The sequence below is a fragment of the Paramormyrops kingsleyae genome, chromosome 11 (assembly GCF_048594095.1).
Source record: "Paramormyrops kingsleyae isolate MSU_618 chromosome 11, PKINGS_0.4, whole genome shotgun sequence".
Classification (NCBI taxonomy): Eukaryota; Metazoa; Chordata; class Actinopteri; order Osteoglossiformes; family Mormyridae; genus Paramormyrops; species Paramormyrops kingsleyae.
The window spans coordinates 13,445,990-13,468,066 of NC_132807.1; the positions used below are offsets into that span (position 1 = coordinate 13,445,990).

Genomic DNA, 22,077 nt, shown 5'->3' on the forward strand with positions numbered 1-22,077 from the left:
ATTGTCCAAGGTGGTTACACAAGGTTCCTGTTAACAATAAAATGTTCATAGAGGTTTTGCTGTGCTGTGCGCAAAACTAAAAAAATGTTCCCTGTAACACCATGATGGGCTTCAATCAGCCACGGTTCAATCAGCCACGGTTCAATCAGCATCACGGTAAAGTTCTGCCACAGACCCTCCGCTGAAATTCTGCCGTCTGTCCTCCAGACAGACGTCTTAACAGTTGGGTGCTCTGGTTTTCTGCTGAGCGGCAGCCTTTACATTTTAAAAACCAACGTGGTGCTTCCTTGCAGCCAAGAGTCAGGGGAGAGGAGACAGTGTGAAACCCACCAAATCCTCAACACTTTCCAGACCTTATAAATGAGCAGGAGACAAGACTAAAAAGTCTTTTCACAAGAGAGCACCAACACATGCACTCTAATAATCTAACATGGTAAAGGCCAGACTGTGAGCCTGGAGCTCAGTTTCAATGTAAATAACATGGTGCAGGGACGGAGAACCTGCCCTACAAGACGAACATCATATGGTTCTCATAAAGGCTTCCTCATGGAGACATGTGTACACAGTCCACAGTACATGTACACGACACATGCCATCATTATCCAAGTATGCTGCGTTTACATTGTGAGAAACAGACTCTCTTGGCACTAATAAAGTTCCCATTTGAATATAACTTCACCATTTTTCATTCATTAGACTATTTCCCAAATGTGCGGTCAAATGCACAAGCAGCAAAGGACTCATCATGTGTTTCCTGTCAACTTCTGCTTCAGCTGCAGCACTGACACGAAAGAGGCCTCAGGGAAGAATGACGGAGCACGAAAACAGGGGGTGAAATGTGTCCCTGAAGGTGTATCCTGCAAGAGCCTATTTTCCCGTGGAAGGGATGAAGTGCCCTGATTGTCACAGCTCAGCACAGCTGCTCACGTATGACCAGGTACCAACAATTTACTGTTAATACTGCACTCGCTTCACTCACTAGATCAAGCCAGTGCTTTTACTCTCCTTCAACTACACAGTTTGAGATTCTCCCCCTGAAGAAATCAATATTCAGCTTCAATATTTTTATGGAAAAGGAACAAAGGAACCGAGGCTGGCAAAGATCCTGTTTTCTAAAGGAACACAGCGGTCTGGGACACAACCGCCATACGTGGCTAAACCTTCCAGGCCAGGTAATTGCATCTCACCACTCTGCAAAAAGCTTCCTTACCAGGCACCTGCATTAACTAACTTCTAGTTATAAATTCTCTGGTCAAGATCCACTTTAATGGGGAAATCCAGTATGCGGTGACATGGCAAATTGTGGTTAACAGTCAACTAAGGATCAATGTATTTTTTCCACAGCCTCAACATGTTTCAAGACAATACAAGTGTTTTTTGACACTTGTCAGAATCACTATCCTTTTTTGAGATAATTAAGTGATTTAATTCTTTTTGGCAGCTCTGCCCATACCAAGGGGTCTGTGTGTGTCTCTGTCCCCTACAATGGACTGACGGCCACGCCAGAGTAGGACAGGTTCCCGGCTCACTGTGACCCTGTAATGGACAGAATTCAGAAAAACATAAAGGACCAAACCAGACCTTCGATTATCTAAAGGTGGGCTTGGAGGACAGTTCCTGTTTGACTCACATCCCTGAGGAGAAGGCGGCCTCAGTGACTCACTGATGGGTGGTGCTGTGATGAACTCTAGATAAGTCCTACAGATCTGTAATTTGCCCAGAGATCAGATGGCGGCTAGGGGCTTCCAGAGCATCTTTAATGGCCTGGTACGACTGTGAAACATCACATCGAAAGAGAAAGGGAACAAAAACAAGCAGGCAACATGGAGGGCTGCAGCTGCGCAGTACAGGCAGGCAACATGAAGGGCTGCAGCTGCGCAGTACAGGCAGGCAACATGGAGGGCTGCAGCTGCACAGTACAGGCAGGCAACATGAAGGGCTGCAGCTGCACAGTACAGGCAGGCAACATGGAGGGCTGCAGCTGCACAGTACAGGCAGGCAACATGAAGGGCTGCAGCTGCGCAGTACAGGCAGGCAACATGGAGGGCTGCAGCTGCGCAGTACAGGCAGGCAACATGAAGGGCTGCAGCTGCGCAGTACAGGCAGGCAACATGGAGGGCTGCAGCTGCACAGTACAGGCAGGCAACATGAAGGGCTGCAGCTGCGCAGTACAGGCAGGCAACATGGAGGGCTGCAGCTGCACAGTACAGGCAGGCAACATGGAGGGCTGCAGCTGCACAGTACAGGCAGGCAACATGAAGGGCTGCAGCTGCGCAGTACAGGCAGGCAACATGGAGGGCTGCAGCTGCACAGTACAGGCAGGCAGCATGAAGGGCTGCAGCTGCGCAGTACAGGCAGGCAGCATGGAGGGCTGCAGCTGCGCAGCACAGGCATGTACCAAATGGATCATTTACCCTCAATGGGGGGGATAAAACAGCCTATCCAAGGGCAAATGCCATAAAACCTCTGGAGCACGCAAGTGGCAATGTGCTGCTGTAAATTCCTGTAACCCCCCCCCCCTCAAGGGTCCAATGACACTGGTAAATGAACTGTGAAGAGCAGGCAAATGTGATGTTCATTCAGTGGCGGCAGAGTGATCTCTTCAAACTTGTGCTGCATGAGTACAAGTGAACCTTTTACAGGAAAAAAGTTGTCAAAGCTGTGTCCGCTGAAAAATATTCAGCATAAAACCAATAAACAATAAACTGTTCTGAGAAATATTTACTTCACATTTGCATGGAGGCTGTATTTAATGAGGCTGAGAAATGAATGGTACCACCCCACCCTTACACAATACCTAGGAAAACAACTGCCTTCATTGGTTTGCTCTGTGAACTCAGGCCAGTCAGAAATAGTGTAAAGGACATTGTTCATCAGTACAATAGACAATCATCTCAGAAAATTCAGGAAGGAGAGCTTACATCGGTTGAGCGGTGTAAACAGGAGTTGAAAAAGGTTTCATAAACTATTTCCATACAGTGGCCAACTTTATAACATACACATAAGCACTGATTAAAAATACTAGGTTATATGAAATACACAATTTCAACACTATGTTTCATCGAACTAACAAACTATAGAAAGCCTCGCTCTATAAAGGTTATTGTCGGACATCACGGAGTCACGGGGCCGGTGGTGGAATGCTAGTTTATTTCTACAATAATCTCTAGACTGAGTGGCATAATTTAAACATCCATAAAAATTACTCACTTGTCACGTCAATTAATTAACAGCAAAATCCACTGTGTGTCTTAAAGTGTTCCGGTAGCCTCTATCCTCATAATAACGTTTAACGTGAAGTTAATTCCAACAATTCACATATAGTTCGTCTAACTAAAACATTTAGTGAAAATATGCTTTTCTTTATCAGTCATCTGTCGTTAGGGTACTAAAAACAACTGTTTCGTGTGGTAATTGTATGAATTATTCCAGTTATTTATGTCACAAACAATAAATAAATGCAAAAATTATAACAGTATTATATGAAGTGGCTACAGTAAAAGTTAATACGGAAAATAAGTAGCCTACATACACCATAAAAATTTCATATCCAAAAAAAAAACATCGAAAATGATCGTAGCTGCCTGTACAGTGTTTTCGGGATTCCAGCCTGCAACAAATGAATAGCATTTCAAACATTACCTTAAAGCCACATTTCTTTTTCCACACCATTCTTATTTTTGTATTTCCCACAGACAAGAGTAAAGTCTGTAAACTATACTTGGATTAGATTAAAGCAAAACGTGCTCTTCTATCCAGTCGCGTAATGTGACAGCATGAAAAGCAGTACTCCGCATATACTCCGAAAGAGTAAGTAAAGGCTGAAAGATGGAAAGTGTCCAGGGAGCTGCGCTGTCCGACCCCCACCCCCGGTCACCCTTTGCTTTCGCATCGCTGTCACATATAATGCATGAACGCTGTAACCTCAGAAAAAAATAACCTTTATTAGAATTACGAAAAAAACTTAAGTCGACATATATCTTCCATATCACGTAACCAGTACACGCAAATAAATACGTAGGCCTATCTGAATTTAACGTGAAAAATATTGTGACGCTATGGGCTGACCGGGACTAATTATGTAGCTACCAGCATGCTTGGCACCGCACAGCGGTGAAATTTTTTGAAATGTTTAAATTTGAATTTAATTTTAAAATACGATTAATACATTTCCAGTCCCTGGGTCTGAAATTTTAACAAGAGCTCTACGCTGAATTGACACAATGCCTTCAACAACACACAAAGACATCCTGCGCATTATTATTATTATTTAACTGGTATTTTATTACATTTTGATTATAAGACCGCTTCAAAAATGTAAATATATATTGTCACGTCCTGCTCTTCACGTCTCCCTGACCCTCCTGTCTCGTCCTTCCCGTGACCCTAATGGGCGGCACCTGATTGTCCCTCGTTAGTCCGTATCATTAACGTCACTCCTCCTGTCAGCCCGGTTCTGCCCCTGTTCAAGCCCTCTCATTTCCTTCGTGATCTTATTTCCAGTCCCTGATTAAGTTTAATAAAACTCGTTCTGTTTTGCTCAAATCCTTCTTTCCTCATAATGTTACATATATTTTAAAAATACAGGTAGGCTACCTGTCAACATACACCCAATGGAGTAACATCCAATTGTATTTATGTCCAAGGTCCATAGTAAATAATATACACTGATAGAGAGATGCCTGAAAGCGGATGTAGTAGGAGGTTAGCAGATTACCACACTGATACTGATAGGCCTACATTAATGACAAATTATCGGTTACAATAGACGGGTGGGTAGACTGGCTGCCTCACACTTGGAGGGGCAGGGAGTCTGAAGCCCACCATCACTCTGTGAGTCCCTCTAAAGATATGCAGTTGGGTGAATTTATTCCTCGAAATTGCTTGCATTGTCTGTTTGCGTGCTCTATGATGACCTGCCTCTCTGGGCCCTATGTTGTCAGGGATAGACTGCAGAGGTAAACATTGATTCATTTTTCAAAATCAATATTTAAGTCAATGTTAATTCAACATTGATGCAAGATCATGTTGGAAAGTAAGATGATGAAACAACATTGCAATATCGATTTTCAAAATCAAAACAAAATTCAGCGATGATTAAACCTTAATCCATGATGTTGATTCACCCGTGAATAAATGTTGAAATGCCAATGTTGAGTCTGTTCTTAATAGTAAATTTTGTTAATGTGTAATATCTGCCATGGCATTCGAGTCTTTTCATGAGTATGTAGCTGTGTGAGTATTGAATGTGAGTATTGAATGTGAGTATTGCGTAAACTGTTGGCTTCCATGTCTGTGCTGCTGCTAGTTCAGGCTAAAGAATGATTCCCCTGTTTAAAAGAACTGTCATCTCATTTTATTAAAATGAACCACATACTCTACATTGGTGTCACAAGCAAGATGTCATCAGCAACCTAATTGGCAGCTCCAGACTTCAAAAGAGCACAGGGACATAACAGCAGCAAATCAAGGGCAACTCCGGGAACAAAGCGCTAAAGCACTGTGCCTTCTTGAGATTATCTAATGCTATGCTGCATGTATGCCTGGTGGCAGGGAACAATGGCTGGTCCCCCATAGAAAACACGGTGAACTTGGTGGTGCTGCTGCCCTCCAAGCCCTCATCAGCCTTACCCCCAATGAGCAGGGGCTTATGGCGCTTTACTCACAGCGCTGGGGCGGCGGCTCTGCCAACAGCCATCGTAAGAGATCACGAGGGAGAAGCTGGTGAACTGGTGGAGACGAGGAAGTGACACTCTGGGTGCATTCGCCGCAGACGTCTGTGGTTATGCACGGCAGGGTTACCCATGTTTTCCGCTGCCAGCCAGGAAGAGCAGGATCTTCACACCTTGATCAAGGTGCTGAGACCACAATGACTCTGCCAGCGCCTTCAGCTGTGAGCGCCAGCTAACTCGGCTGATAGTTTGGTGTTGGCAGAAATGTCCAAGGTGCCAAAGTCATGCCTGCCGCCACAAAGCTGCGCCTACAACACCCTAAGTGCCATGAAAAAGTCTCTGCCCACTAACAAGCCCCCAGCCCCATGCCATGCCCCCATTAAGTGAGCCAACTGAGGACTGCACTCACCTAGGCCACAGGGCCGGGGTTCCCCAATCCAGCAACCCCTTCATTGTTGACATGGACACTAGTAACAAGGGCCTGAGCACAGTATTGTCACAGGCAGGGCCTCAGGGGAGAGGATGGTGGCATATTCAGCCAGACGCCCCGCCACCCCAACAGAAAATATTGCATGAGCTGCCGCAAGCTCCTGGTGGTCATTCAAGCCTGTTGCCATTCCCACCGGTACCTCTGTGGATGGTGCTTCCAGCTTTACAGCAACCGCACATCCCCCCACCTGGTTGCTAAATTTCTACAACCGAGAGGGACAGATAGTGTGCTCCCTGAAGACCCCCCCCCCCGGGTGTCGATATTGAGGCCCAGCACCAGTGGCTGAGAGTGGAGCAGGCAAATGACCCAGTGTTGGCTAGAGTCAAGGGCTGGCTGCAGGTGGAGAGGCGGCCAATGTTGAGGGAAGTCTCCCGCATACAAGAACAGCGATAAAAAGTCAAAGGGTAAAGGACAGTAACTTAATTTTTTTAATTTTCCTAAAATTGTTTCAGCATCTCTGTAGTCCAGTATCAACCAAGATCGTCCGGCCCCATGTCACTCCCTGGCCCAATCTGATCCCAATCTGAGCTGAGGACAAGTACATATCAGGAGAGTCATTTAGTGTATGTCTGAGAAACTGGGGGGTGCAGCACACCAGGCACTGCAACAAAGCCGGCCTCCACTGCACCTGCAGGACTTTTTGGTGGGTCTTGGGGTCTCTGGGGATGGCTGACCCCTTAGGTGAGGGCAATGTCATACCTTGGGATTGATCATGACTAATTATGCGGTTACCAGCATGTATCTGTAAATAGCATAAATTAATATATATATTTGTGTATTTCTATTATAAATAGAACATGTTGTAACTGCATAGTATTTGCTGAGGAATTTGTGTCAAAGAAAATGTTTAAGGTTATTTATCTGGGTTGTAAATGTATATTTGCTCAGAACAAAAAACACAATTGAGCATTAGAACATATGCAAATTATGAGTAGCACATAAAAAATAAACAAGAATTTCTTCTGTTTTTTACATTGAAAGTGTCTTTGCGAGTTTTAGTGATCTGCGTTCTAAATTCATTCTTAATTCAGTCGACCTTTTCCGCTATTTTCAGATACGTCATTTTGTTAATGCCCAAAGCTCATCATTTCCAAATATCCCTTCAAAGTCCCCTGCGGACGCTCTGTTTGAAGTACCCTCCCATCTACGAGGTCTTATTTCAAGAATATATACAATTTTAATGTCTTTAAAAAGTGCAAGAACAGACAAGATTAGAAGCAGGTGGGAGAGCGAGCTTAGTATGCGATTTTCAGAGGAATTTTGGAGGAATGCTCTCTACAGGGTGAATGGTAGTACTACTTGTGCCCGGTTGAGTTTAATACAGTTTAAAGTATAGCACCGTATGCACTTAAGCAGAACACGGATTGCCTCCTTTGATCCTACCTTTGATAAGACCTGTATTAGGTGTCATACAGGTGAAGCAGACCTGACTCACATGTTTTGGGCATGCCCCACACTCACTGCTTACTGGTCAACCATATTTGATACACTTTCCAAAGTGTGTGAAGCACCGTTGAAGCCATGTGCAGAATCCACAATATTCCGGATGATGAATCCAATTTGACTCAAAGACAACTAAATATCATTGCCTTTGCATCTTTACTGGCTCGCAGACAAATTTTATTACACTGGAAATCTACAAATCCACCTAAGGCATCGCAGTGGCTTCGGGATCTGATGTTATACCTACATCTAGAAAAGATTAAATATTCAATTAGAGGTTCTCACAAATTCTTCTATGTCTGGCAACCCTTATTATTGTATTTCACTGCTATAAAGGTACTTCCTTGACATTGTAACGTTCCTGAATATGGTATCCAGTTTAATTTACCAATTCATGTATTTTTTTTTTTTTTTTTTAACTATTGCATATCCATCTTTGTTGTGTACTAATCAGTTTCATTATTAATATTAGGTAGTATGTTCGGGGTTGGTTGGGGAAGGGTTTAAAATGTAACAATACAGTCTCTGTACAAATAATAGCATCTGTCTTTGGAAAAAAAAAAAAAAAAGAATTTCTTCTGTTCTCCAAAGTCACCGATATCTTGTTGGATAGGTAGGTGAACTAGCGGTCAGGTTCCCAAACCTCTCCTCAGGGGGACCTCAATCATTCCTTGTATTTCATTTGTTAAATTTCACCACCAGCTGAACTGATTAATTAACTTAATAAGTGAATAACTCAATGCAGCATTGAATAGTCAAACATGATGAGATAGTGGTCAAGTCAAAAAGTATATGGGTGCATTGGATGGTTGGTGGAAATACTGGGGTGATTTTAGGAGAGGTTTTGAAATGGTTAAGCTGACACACTTCGACAGACTTAATATCGTAATTTTACACAAAGATGAAGATCATTTAAACATAATTTTCTTTAAAGCCTAAGACTTGCACAGCACTGTACTGTTATGTGTGTGTCTGCAACCTGTGAGAAAAAAAATATAACCAAACATCAATAAAAATCAACACATTAACAGGACAGTTTGTAGATCCTATATCCTTACAGTCCTGCACACGTCCCTGTTCCTTATAGCCCTATAAAATGAATGTTTCCTGCACAGCCCACAAGAATAGGAAACAAGCCATGATTTACTATGTTTTTGACAGTGAATATTTGTAATAGCTGTATTTAGCAAAAGTGCACTGGGGAACAAATTATATCAAAAGACACATGCATAAAAAGCAAGCCGAGTCAGCAGACTGGCAGCAGGCTGGACTTCTGAAAATATGCTTTATTTAGATACGAGTTGTGGCCAGATTGCCCACTCCCTTCAATGAAAAAACAAAACATGTCTACTGCTTAGAAGAAGATGCAAATGCAGTACAATGCAGTGCAAATATAGATATTTCAGGTATCTTTTAACAGTTTTTACATGTCATGTATCCTTATTTAAGACACGGAGGGTGGTTAGGGTTAGGGTTTGGGGGGCAGAGGATAATTACAGAAACATCACATGCAAAAGGACTTTGATGTGACTAAATCACAATTACACACAGTCACAGTAGTGAGTTGTTTAGCTGAATGCCAATTAGCCATATGGGCCAGACACAAAAGAGGCCTGACAACTGATACGTTTATATGGATTTTCAATACAGCATGAGGCACATAACAGAGTGTTAACTGGCCCTAATGGTCAGTGTGCAAACTGTAGTTGCATCGGTCATAAATACCACAAAATTATTTTATGTGTAATTTCAGGGAACATTCAACATTACAAAGTATCGGCATACAAGAACAGAGATGAAAAGTCACAGGGTAATGGGCAGTAACTTCATTTAAAAAATGACGGGGGGGGGGGGGGAGTAAGAGGGGTTAAGAGAAGACAAAAGGGTCACAAAACCTGGCCTCCAGAGTGAAGGGAAAAGGACATTTACTCAGATGGGTCACCTTTCACCAGTTTTCCTGACTCTGGATGGGTTTACATTTGTGAAGCCCACAGGAGGCCCTCAGCCCCCAATCTCTGTTGCTATGGGCAGCTATGTGGGAGTGATTAGGACTGTTAATTGCTCTGCATGGTCATGTGATGTCCAAGGAAACTGGAGCCGCATCACAGGACAGGTGCACCCTGTGGTGTCCCATCCAGGGAGTCCCCTCGCCTCGTCCCCTGTGCTTCCTGGAATGAGCTGCAGGCTCATCATGACCCTGCACTAGATAAGTACTTATGGATGTACAATTAAATGGGTGTACAGTGAATCCTTTGTTCTGGTGGACACTGAGCATCAGAAGAATACCTTGAATTCATAACACATGAAAGTAGGTATAATAGGTAAAAACAACATTAACTAAGAATGAGCTCCTCACAGTTTGTACTAACCACTGGGTTTATCACATACCTCACATTTACTCCTCTCTCTTGTGTATCTTGTGTCCTGTATATCTAATCTGTTAGTATTATGCCGTAATTGTTAGCCGTTCTAACAAAAATTTCCACTGTCCTTGGTCATGATGTAATAAAGATTCTGGTTCAGTGTTATCTGCATTGTTACAAATTCTGTCAAAGACAGATGCAACCAGGCAAAAATATGGTAACTGCTCAAGCAGTCTATTAGGTCTGTGTTTATACAGTACAATCAAAAGTTTGAGAATGCCAAGCTGCCTACAAAGGAGATTGATACTGTTGCATCACATGATCTGGCCACCTGAGCTAAACCCAGTACATGTGGTTTTGGAGGAGTTTGACCAGAGAGTGAAGAAAAAGTGGCCAATTAGTGCTCACCATAAATGTGGGACCTCCTTCAGGACAGCTGGAAAATCATCCCAGGAGGCCACCTCATTAAACTGGTATAGAGGAGAAAGTACCCAAATCACAGAGCACACCCCCGCCAATTTTTCTTTGATACTTTTTGGGTTGCATAATTTCATATATGTTTTTTTTTTTTATAGATTTGAAATCTTTATAATTATTCTAAAATAGTACAAATAAACCTTTATATGGGTAGGTGTGTCCAAACTTTTGACTGGCACTATATGTGTTGATAAAGAATCTTATGCAAATGTTTTTACAGTTCACAGATGTTTTTTGACAAGATCAGTGCTGGTCACAATTGTGCTCAATCTGCTTCAGTTTAAGTTGACACAGACAATTCACCCAAAATGAATGCAACAGAACTACGTGAAAACACGAGGAGGAAAGGGAGGGTGCAGCAGCCATCTCGTAAACACAGAAAACGTTAAACTATGACGTTTTCAAACTTCCTAGGAACATTGTACAGGTTCTCAAACTGTGGGGTGCAAGATGATTTTCTGAATGTTTTAAAATAATGCGTTTTTTTTTTTTGCTGCCAGCCCCCCAGTCAGTCCGGTAACTAATTGGCGGAATTGTTACCCAATGTGTCACTTAGCCCTGGTACTAGTCAGTGGTGGCACAGGAACAGCTGCAGTTCTGGTGAATTTACATTAAGACAAGTCACACAACGTTGGAAACAGTGGTAGGAACATATTTTCTAGGGGTGTCCTCTCCTTTTCTCCCCCCTCTTTAAATCCTGTTTATGGCCTGCAGGTAGATCTTTAATTTCCCACAGAATAAGAAATGATGTAATGTCATTCTACTAATAATCAGCACTAGCAGGCATAACTACCAGTAACCACCCCCCAGCTCGGTATGGGTAATATTAGACAAAAAAAATGGGCCAAAATTTACATATCAGTGCACTAATAATTCTCAGTTTACTATAATATTTCCATTCAGCAAAATCTATTGTGGCTGAGCCTCCCGAACACCAATGTGCTGGGATAGTGTTGCTTTTCAAAATGGCATATATAACGCACTATAATGTGTGGACGGCCCCCACCCGAGCCTAGTGTTGAAGGGCTAGAGACAGAGCTTGTGGGGGAGTAGAGATTAACTGGGGGAAGAAGGTGACGTGGCCAACCAGGAATTACACTGTTGTTATGCTGACAGCATCTGATTTGTCTATACTTTTTAAAAGCCTTAAAATTTACTTGACCATATCTAGACTACAACAAAAACCACCCCCTAAACACATGCTGCACAATTAAAGGTATAGCAAAAACCATTATTTTATATATACCACTAATCCCATCAGTTTTTGTACAAAAATACATATAAAAACACACAGTTTCACTAATAATCCTAATCTAATAATCTAATAATCCATTCCACTTTGTCCTAAGCATACTATATCAGTCAGACCATTCCCTACAAATCTTATGGGACTTATAGGTAGGTAAAGGTCAGTGGCTTTCAGAAGAGTTGGGAATGGCTGTACATTAAAAATCCAGGACCAAAAACATGCCCAGAGAAGGCATACAGTCATAAGCCTTATACTGTATGCAAAGAGCTCTAGTACATAACAAGGAGGGATGCAGCCTTGTATGAGACTACTGTGGCTCAACATGCTACACCAGCTAAATGTAAATCTATAGAGATGTATGGACTTACCATATGCTGCCTGTCACAGGGTTATACCAGACATGATAATCCCACCCACCGCGGGCCTGTCATTGTCACATCACAATTTCTATTCCAGGGGAAAGGGCTCCCTTGGACGACCTGCATATGTCACTTAAACACCCACATTAATTAAGAAGGGATTTAGGGACACAATTCATTGCCTGATTTTTTGACCTATACCTGTACTAGCCATTTTTCATGGTCCATTTTGACTGGCACTAAATCAGAACGTTGACCCACATAATACGCCTCTTGCACAAATATGACTACAAACAAGAACTACCACTGACATCAGGAAAGAATAAAATTATTCACTCATTCTTTAGAGATCCGTGTCTTCAACATACTGAAGTCCTGTCAGGTGAATGATATGCAGTACGGTATTTCCCTTGACACCAGCCATAAAAGACCTTTCACTCTACATATTAAAGTTTGATTAGTTCCATGTACCATGTTTCATGGTTTTAACCTCTGCTGAAGTGGTGTAGAAGGCCAGGTTATCTCCTTTCTTCTCAGACAACTTAAATATTTTCTTCACTTTAGCAACTTCTGTGGAAGACGTACACTCACCTAAAGGATTATTAGGAACACCATACTAATACGGTGTTTGACCCCCTTTCGCCTTCAGAACTGCCTTAATTCTACGTGGCATTGATTCAACAAGGTGCTGAAAGCATTCTTTAGAAATGTTGGCCCATATTGATAGGATAGCACCTTGCAGTTGATGGAGATTTGTGGGATGCACATCCAGGGCACGAAACTCTCGTTCCACCACATCCCGAAGATGCTCTATTGGGTTGAGATCTGGTGACTGTGGGGGCCATTGTAGTACAGTGAACTCATTGTCATGTTCAAGAAACCAATTTGAAATGATTCGAGCTTTGTGACATGGTGCATTATCCTGCCGGAAGTAGCCATCAGAGGATGGGTACATGGTGGTCATAAAGGGATGGACATGGTCAGAAACAATGCTCAGGTAGGCCGTGGCATTTAAACGATGCCCAATTGGCACTAAGGGGCCTAAAGTGTGCCAAGAAAACATCCCCCACACCATTACACCACCACCACCAGCCTGCACAGTGGTAACAAGGCATGATGGATCCATGTTCTCATTCTGTTTACGCCAAATTCTGACTCTACCATTTGAATGTCTTAACAGAAATCGAGACTCATCAGACCAGGCAACATTTTCAACTGTCCAATTTTGGTGAGCTCGTGCAAATTGTAGCCTCTTTTTCCTATTTGTAGTGGAGATGAGTGGTACCCGGTGGGGTCTTCTGCTGTTGTAGCCCATCCGCCTCAAGGTTGTGCGTGTTGTGGCTTCACAAATGCTTTGCTGCATACCTCGGTTGTAACGAGTGGTTATTTCAGTCAAAGTTGCTCTTCTATCAGCTTGAATCAGTCGGCCCATTCTCCTCTGACCTCTAGCATCAACAAGGCATTTTCGCCCACAGGACTGCCGCATACTGGATGTTTTTCCCTTTGCACACCATTCTTTGTAAACCCTAGAAATGGTTGTGCGTGAAAATCCCAGTAACTGAGCAGATTGTGAAATACTCAGACCGGCCCATCTGGCACCAACAACCATGCTACGCTCAAAATTGCTTAAATCACGTTTCTTTCCCATTCTGACATTCAGTTTGGAGTTCAGGAGATTGTCCTGACCCGGACCACACCCCTAAATGCATTGAAGCAACTGCCATGTGATTGGTTGATTAGATAATTGCATTAATGAGAAATTGAACAGGCGTTCCTAATAATCCTTTAGGTGAGTGTATATGTATGCATGTCAAAAACAGACATACCTCATTAGCTATAATTAACATTGCACAGATGATCTGATGGGAAAATCAATCCAGAAAAAGAGTTCAGGAGGGCAAGGACAGCCGTCTATCCACACTGGCCCCAGTGGCATCAGATTGTAGATGTAGTAACTGGGGCAGCCTGCCAAGCGTTTGTGGGGCATAAATTCTGTGTGCGTGGACTATTCTCATCTAGTTTGGAAACAGGGCCATCACTTTTCTAGAGCAAAGGATTTTCCTCAAGATTGACAGGAAGTGAACTGACTACTGAAGATTGACATCTTTCTCCTAGCCACTTAAAAACACACACACACACACACACACACACACACACACACACGCATACACACATACACACGCACACACAGGTTTGTAATTATATCTTTGTGGGGACCCTCCATTCATTTCTATAGGGAAAGCTCTAATCCCAACATGACGATCTTAACCTGTCAAAATAACAGGTTTTTATTAGAATGTGGGGAACATTTGGTCCCCACAATGTAATACTGTATAAACATAATCCACACACACGCACACACTTTGTGCTCTGAGCAACTGGTTTTGAATGCCAATATCATCAAAAATACCAACAAACTGTCTCTTAGTGAACACCTGTTACTTCATACTGTTGGATGGTCCACTGTTGGAATTTTATTCTTTTATTACACCTGTTGTCTACGTTAAAACACACAACAGACAGCCTAACAAACTGCCGTTTGAATGTTTCTAACCAACTGATTTTCACCTGAACATCTGGCAGTAGGAAGTTCTATTCATACATACAGACAGTGCTTTTGAAATTGATGTATTAAGCTGTTTTTGATATAAGATTTATACTGACGATGACAATTGTATTTTGGAATTTCATTAAAATTCACTAGCAATGGATGGCTTTGAAGATAATACTATTTGATATTTTAAACTTATTTTATAATATTTAATATTATATTAAACATTTTGAGCTGTGATGCTGACGATAAGCAGTTGGAAGATGTTTCAATGACTGGACAGACAAACACTTTGTCCTTCTCTCTTCAGCTGTCTGCCTTAATCTAGGCTTTAATCTAAGATAAACTAGTTATTTTCAGAAAACAAAAACAAATCAGAAACTCATGCACTCTTAAGGCTAACTGAAAAAAAACTAAAATTGAAATTACAAAAACTAAATAAAAACAAAAACTAAAGATTTTTTAAAACTATAGTAACCCTGAAAGAGGAGAGTAACAGTGTTCTTTATAAGCATAACATATTTACATCAACAGGCACAAAATTGTATTTCTGAAAACTGAATCAGTAAGTCAGAATCTGCAGACATAGTGCATAGCTCTTCCTTGACACAGCAGTGAAACTGACTTTCATACAAAGTCAATCAAACTTTGATATATACAGAATATTATGTTCTATTAGGTTGAGCTGCCAAATTGTCCACAGGTGTGAATGGTGTGTGAGCCCTGGGATGAGTTATTCCCTGCCTTGGGCTTGTGGTTTCCAGGATAGGCTCCGGACCCCATGACCCTGCATAGTTCAAGTGGGTATGGAAAATGGATGGATGGATGGATGGATTGAGACGAGCTGGAGGGGGCCTTGAGAAGAAGCGGAGATACACCCCTACAGTCTGAGTTTGTTGCAGGCTTGTTCTTATCTCAGTGTTTTGGAGCATTGTGAGGTCAGATGAATCTTTTTACTGGGAGGAAGAGATTATGGCAATCCACAATACACATGAGACAAGACCAGTGTTTGAAACTACTAACCAAGGCAAATATTTAGTCAAAGGACAACTTACTAGTATTGTATGTGCGCGACTCCATCATCACCATAGCTCATTTCGTTTAGGTGTACCCCTAAATGTGTCAGTTGTACATTATATGGTTCTACTTCTGCTTACTGTTTCTGAAGGAGGCAGACTGAACTCATATCAAGTTAAACAGCGCCCTCTTTCATCGGTAATACTGTGCGCTACATCTCATTAAGTTATTGGACCGTAATAAGGAAAAAACGCAGCTTCGTGTCAAAGAATAGACCCGGTATTTTGGATTTAGTTTCATTAGTCAGTTACATGTACCAACAGGTTATAACGTTTACAAATAGAGTTAGAAAAATGTATAATTTCACTTTAAACAATAATGCAACAGTAATGGAATAATGATAATAATAGTAATCATAATTAAAAATATAATAATAATAATAATAATCATCATAATAATAACAATAATAATGAAAAAGATACAGGAGAAAAACAAATGAGTTTGTTGGGAATTGAGAATGGTCTGGTTACTTAGTTAAACTTACTTGAAGTCCTCAGCCGTGCAAAACGGCTAAATTCTACAGAACTTTCCATCGCGTTTAAATCACAAAACATTAAAATTATTAATTTATATTTATCCAATAGTTTTTTTCCCCACACAGACGTTTGTAAGTACAAGATAAATCAGTTGAATATTCATTATCGCTGGCATTTAAAGTTAGCACGGTTATCTGGAAATATATTTTAGCTTCCTACCTCTTTTTGTATTATTTGCTTTCTTTGTTTTTCAGAAATCCATGGCTAGATGCTGCTTGCTTGCTCCTATATGAGATGTGCCTGATCATAACCGGTAACATTATTCTTTGGATTGCTGCTTGAAAACAGGAGCGGGGGAAAGGACAGGAAACGATGACGATCTCTCCATGACTAGTAACATATACACAGCCTAATTAAGAAATTCTTATAGTTCTGTGATCCTGTTCAAAATACATATATATATGGCAAATAAAGATATTCACAACTGAACGTCAACACGGCAGCTCGTTCAACGTCAATCACGTTTTGTGAACATGTTTTGTTGAAAATGGATTCTAAACGTTTAAGCAAAATGCAGTCAAAATCCGGACATGTTTATATATAACGACATAAGCTAAGTCAGTTTGTCATGTTTAAGCAATTTTAGTAAGCTCTGATGTTATGCTTAACTCTGCGCTCCAGCATATTGTTTTTTTTTTTTTTTTTGCTGCACGGACAAGCAACCAACAGACGGCGCAACAAGCTTTTGGCGATCTGGATCAACTTTTTTTTCAGGCTGCACATGAATTACCTAAGATATTTTGGACTATTTCAGTGATTCAGCATAACTAAAAACAAAGAGAAACGGCGATATAAACTACTAACGTTATGGAAATTTTATTTTTAATGTTAGCTTAGTTTCTTACTTAAACACCATTTCCCTGCGACCATTGCGGCGCCACATGATTTAAATTGTCAGCTTTTCTAAAACATGCCCAATCACTCAAATGACAGTGCTAACATGCTTGGAGTCACCTTTATTACAAGGGAACACCTCCATTATAAGTACTGTTTTATTCCCAGTTAATAAATCCATAGTAAATTGAGTTTGGAAAAAAGCGGAAGCATGGACCTTAAACCACACCTTTACTAAAGTTCGGGTATCTCTACCGGATCGTTCGATCAGTTATGGAAACCTGTTATTCACTAGAGCGTTATTGAAGATAGGTAATTTGCCGCAACAGAAGAAGGCAATTATGCCATCAGGGGCGTCTTCTGCTTTATATGTAGGATAGCACAGAATCAGCGGAAGTTTGTGCGGTTTTGCATCGTCTTGATGGCGGCACCGGCATGGACTGAATCGTCTCTAGCTCGCTCATCGCGACTTGGGCTGCAGGTGCTGGAGAGAGCACAGAAACGCAGTGTAGACTGGAGAAGTGTGAGCTGCTCTGGCCGCGTACGGCAGCCGGAAGATAAGCGGAGGAGCGACGGCTGGGATCGGACCCAGTCGGGGAATCGGGCGGTAAAAGCAAAACACTTTTCTAACGTTTGTTTAATTTGGGAAATCTTGTGTTTCGGGTGTTTTAATATCCTCAGTTTTGCGTTTCTCTGGCCAGACTTACGTTAGTATTTAGTGAATAATCTAATGAATAATAAACATGTGCATCCCCCCCCCCCCAAACAGGTAGCTGAACACGCATGTAGCCAGCTGAACAACACGTTTGATACTGTCATGCAGTTTATGGCAAACACAACCTATCAATGCAAGGTAACATGTAACTGTCGTAAATACTATTTCTCGCAATTTTATTCGAATATGCATTTATTAATTTTTTTATTTGGCAGAAATTCTACTCGTCTGTGCCTGCTCATGACCCCAGTGAGTATGAAGTGAACCACGTCTGTAGGTATCATTCGCGCAATCTTCCGGCGCCACCCCGGACTATCTACGTTAAAAACGTAAGGAATGAGCCCTCTAATATCATTATCGGTGTCGATGCTGTCGTAACACGTGCACCTATACTTAACCACATGATTCTATTTTCTAGGAGCAAAAGAGCACACCAGAGGATTTTCACATTTTAGTGTCTCCTGGTACTTACAAAATTACTGCTGCCGCTGTGGATGCAACCCAACAGACCCAGTTAGTTCAAATTAAAGCAGGAGAGAGTGTCCATCTTGCATTTCATCTTTAGTTCACTGCTTGAATGTTTTGTCATAACAAAGAATCTATTTGTGTTCTCTGAGTATTCCAAAGATGATTCTTTTTTTTTGTGCCATTTTTTAAGCCATAAACATGCAAGTGAACATTGGATTTTTATATTTTGATAATATGTCTTTGAGTGTATTAAATTCATATAAAAGCTCTATATACATTACTATGTAATGAAATAAAGATATGGTGTGTTTCACTGCTTTTAAAAGTAAGCATTTTCTATGTTTTTCAGTAAGCAGCAGTATCAATTTTCATGTATTCATTGTTCTGGATTCCAGTTAAGTGGAAAGTAGTCAATACCACCAAGTTAATCAAACTGTACATGGTTAAGCAGTTTGTTTAATCAATTGTATTCCCACAAGCAACACTTTGTGGATCACACTGTTAGTCTATATTTTCATAAACGTATTTTCTAATATTACTATATCGATAAAAGGAAATATGAGAAATACAGAAATCATCAGAATTCACAAAGGGATTTGGAAAACATTTGGCTAAAACTGATCATCAATGTCCTCATATTTTTTTATACGCAATAAGAATCCTGTACATGCTTTTCTGAAAAGGTACAGGTAATGTAAACAATGCTGATGCAACTGAAAAGCTTTACTCCTGCAAAGTCTCAGTACTTTTGAATCAATGGCAGGATACATGATAAAGCATCACCCTTAGTCATGGAAGTACACAAATGGTCAAAGCACCTCCTACCTTTGGCAATACCATTTGTGGGGAAACGGGGCCACCTTCTGATCAAACCTGAGCTCACAACACTGGAATGTCAGGCAAAAAACTAGAAATGCAAACAATATTACACTGAGGCAAAGATGTTGCTCATCCTCACCACCGTGAAGCCTTAAAAACAGGCATGAGGGTGTGATAGGGACCCAGTCGCAGTGATTTGTTTCATGCTTCGCATCATACGACACGTTCGGCTTAGCTAAGCACCACGTGCCGGTCAAAGACAGACTTCCTCTGCTCCTGCACCTGCCTCCACCAGCGCTGCTGTGCGTGCTCCACCTTGTTCAGCACGTTGGAGTGGGACGGCACGTCACGCGTGTTGCCGAAGGGCTGCCGGTCCTGAAACAGACATAAAACATCTTCTGTGCAATATGATCAAACAATGGCAAAACTATCTACCCCTTCAAACGGCCTATTAAAATCCACAAACATGCTCTAGATAAAGCGATACACACCCCAACATCATCATCATCACTCTGGATGAGCTGCGAGTGTCCAAACAGCCGTCTCTTCAGTGTGGGCTCCAGTAGGGTCAGGTAGACCATATAGAGCAGCAGCAGGCCCAGGAGGGACAGGTAAACGATGATGGTTACCTACAGTACAGGGTGTGGGTGCTCCATTAATGTATTGCACAGCCGCCCTGTAAATCTGTATCTTTAAACTGGGCAAAGTGTGTGAGTGAGTGTCCTGTGAAGGCTTTGTGTCTAATCCAGGGTGACCCTGCCATTTGTCCTGTTTTTCCTAGGAGATGGCAGACACTGTAACACTGTACTGAAAAAGCAGCTATGAAAGGATGGGTGGGTGGACAGATAGACGGGTAGATGAATGGACTAACTTTTATAGTCCCAGAACTCCGCTCCTCGTATCTGCATTCGCAGTGCAGACAGTAAGCCTCCACATCTTTTCCTTCCACAGGCATGGGTTTCACTACATGTAAGCAATTGCTGAGGAAATGCACAATATAGACTGTTAAGACATTTACACACAAACAAAATAAAGACAAAATGTCAAAATGATGCCTTCTGCAGACGGTCTGTCATGCCAAATTATATGGAGATACTGTTCCTACCAGTCCTTGAGTGAGACATTCTGGTTATAGATCTTGCCATTCACATCCTTGTATGGGGGGCAAATACATTTACATCGTATATCTTCAGCATTCTAATAAGAAATGAAGGGATTACATGCTTAGCAAAAACGGTTCTAAGTAGGCTAACTGGACATCAAAACGTCATCATTACCATTTCCAAGGTGACAGCATAAGCATAGTATAGTGGCCACAAATCACAGGACATCATAACATTTTCCACAAATCAAAATAGTACACTCGTCTTGCAAAATTATGCAGTATGGATAAAATTCTCTAAATGTTGTATCCATCCCTCCATCCATTTTCTGTAACCACTTATCCTATTCAGGGTTGCGGGGGTCCGGAGTCTATCCCGGAGGCTACGGGCGCAAGGTAGGGGAATAACCCAGGATGGGGCGTCAACCCATCAAAGGGCAATATTACATTTTTTTAAAAGGAATTCAGCAGGCACAGAAAAGAGACTGTTTAAGAAAAAAATATTAAAGTCATATGGCTGATCATTTGCTATATTATGGTCTTAAGACTGGGCATCTGAACTATTTTCTTTAAATGTAACTTTTATTATTTACCTAAGGCACGGACACTGCTTTCGTACGAATAGCTTCTGACAAAAACCATAACCATGTAAACTATAAGGAAATCTGTTTGTAATGTCAAATGACTATATCAGTTAGTAACACGCATAAAATATATTCCGATGATACTGTACCTTTGCGGCAGAGATCTCCGCTGACAATATCATTAGAAAACAAACCAATAAATACAGCTGTATACATACGTTAATACAGACATGAGACATCGCTAATCGTTGATGTTACTTTTGGAATTTTTCCATCAAAAACATTCTTTTCAGAGATGATCTAACATGTAAAATCTGTCAAAACATGTTTTATTATGCGATTAGTTAATCGGAGAGAAACCCATTTCCGGTCCGTCTAAATATGCTTCCCCGAGTAAACTTTAAACCATCCTGTCGAATGGAACTTTGCCCTCCTATTTTCACAATTCTGTTTTGCACATTCATATCATTAATAGCCGAAATGACGATAAATTTAAGTTACATTCATGTGTCACCATAAGAGGTCCGGCGCACCGCACCCCCCTACCGACCGTTACAGGCGATGCCAAATAAATGTGCACATGTTAAGAGTAAAATACAAGATGAGATATATATCCTATAACACAGATGAAGTTTCACTTTGTCTCGGGCGCAAGTGAAATCAGGGTTGCCGTGTCTCACGCATCTGGGGTGACACGCTTTCAGATTCTCACGTTCACGCAAGAAATCTTACAACAAGCCTGTATCATTCCATTATAAAGCTGAAATTCGTTACAACAAAAGCGTTGGGGTAGTTTGCAAAGTCTACAGACTATTTTCAAGGTAATAAAACTGGGACATACACGTAAATACGTGTGCAGATTTGTCTCGAACTGAAAAGCGAGGCTGAAGTTGGCTACTTATTCGCAGCTCTTAATTCGGATTTTCCGGTCCGCCTTAAATGCTTCTCAGCCCAATGCAATGACGCGATTGTGCCTGTAGGGGGACCATTTTAATAACTTAAACCTCTCTGTGCCAGGCAAACATCAACTTCTCAGTACACGTCAGGTATCCCACTATATAGAAAAGGTGACATTGTCCTGGCCCAGACTGATTTAATGCTTTAAAAATCAGATGGAAACAAGGCATGTCATACTATAGCGCACAGAGGTGTGAATGAGAGGCCAGGTTTCCATGCCCATTTTTATACCATAAACCTCTCTGTGCCAGGCAAATATCAACTTCTCAGTACACGTCAGGTACCCCACTATATAGAAAAGGTGACATTGTCCTGGGCCAGACTGATTTACTTTAAAAATCAGATGGAAACAAGACACGATGCAGCATTCCCGGGCGCCAG

At 41.5% G+C, this 22,077-nt stretch overlaps 3 protein-coding genes across 6 annotated transcripts in view; 1 reads left to right on the forward strand and 2 right to left on the reverse strand.

The window, feature by feature from the left end:
• LOC111841444 (DENN domain-containing protein 2B-like) overlaps positions 1–16,506 on the reverse strand; it is a 54,747-nt gene extending 38,241 nt beyond the window's left edge. Inside the window, exon 1 of one of the 2 annotated variants that reach the window (XM_072718073.1) lies at positions 16,377–16,506. The gene's annotated coding sequence lies outside the window, so the exon portion shown is untranslated. Of the gene's footprint in view, positions 1–3,642; positions 3,941–16,376 lie in introns of those variants that run through there. The other variant, XM_072718072.1, reaches the window with a different exon arrangement.
• A 613-nt stretch (positions 16,507–17,119) lies between these two features.
• Positions 17,120–18,563, forward strand: akip1 (A kinase (PRKA) interacting protein 1). The gene is made up of 4 exons (XM_023806721.2): positions 17,120–17,658; positions 17,821–17,904; positions 17,982–18,095; positions 18,185–18,563. Exons 1-4 carry the CDS (start codon positions 17,473–17,475, stop codon positions 18,329–18,331), a joined length of 531 nt encoding a protein of 176 aa, XP_023662489.1. The 5' UTR covers positions 17,120–17,472; the 3' UTR covers positions 18,332–18,563.
• A 109-nt stretch (positions 18,564–18,672) lies between these two features.
• Positions 18,673–21,697, reverse strand: LOC111841157 (transmembrane protein 9B-like). Of its 3 annotated transcripts, none has more exons than XM_023806709.2 (5): positions 21,581–21,697; positions 20,159–20,250; positions 19,925–20,033; positions 19,545–19,682; positions 18,673–19,428 (listed from the first exon to the last, which is right to left on the reverse strand). In XM_023806709.2, the coding sequence occupies exons 3-5, from the start codon at positions 20,006–20,008 to the stop codon at positions 19,285–19,287; spliced, it is 366 nt and encodes a 121-aa protein (XP_023662477.1). In that variant the 5' UTR covers positions 20,009–20,033; positions 20,159–20,250; positions 21,581–21,697; the 3' UTR covers positions 18,673–19,284. The 3 variants fall into 3 exon arrangements, with proteins under 3 accessions (XP_023662477.1, XP_023662467.1, XP_023662457.1); XM_023806699.2 differs by lacking the exon at positions 21,581–21,697 and adding an exon at positions 20,958–21,472; XM_023806689.2 differs by lacking the exon at positions 21,581–21,697 and adding an exon at positions 20,889–21,463.
• Between the last annotated feature and the right edge of the window lie 380 nt (positions 21,698–22,077).

Excerpts from the sequence above, each read along its gene's own strand:
- akip1 (XM_023806721.2), top strand. The coding sequence starts at position 17,473 with ATGGCGGCACCGGCATGGACTGAATCGTCTCTAGCTCGCTCATCGCGA. Across the intron at positions 17,659-17,820 it reads CCCAGTCGGGGAATCGGGCG|GTAGCTGAACACGCATGTAG; the intron begins GTAAAAGCAAAA and ends CCCCCCAAACAG. Across the intron at positions 18,096-18,184 it reads GGACTATCTACGTTAAAAAC|GAGCAAAAGAGCACACCAGA; the intron begins GTAAGGAATGAG and ends TCTATTTTCTAG.
- LOC111841157 (XM_023806689.2), bottom strand. The coding sequence starts at position 20,978 with ATGTCTCATGTCTGTATTAACGTATGTATACAGCTGTATTTATTGGTT. Across the intron at positions 20,034-20,158 it reads AATGTCTCACTCAAGGACTG|CAATTGCTTACATGTAGTGA; the intron begins GTAGGAACAGTA and ends GCATTTCCTCAG. Across the intron at positions 19,429-19,544 it reads GTGATGATGATGATGTTGGG|GACCGGCAGCCCTTCGGCAA; the intron begins GTGTGTATCGCT and ends TGTCTGTTTCAG.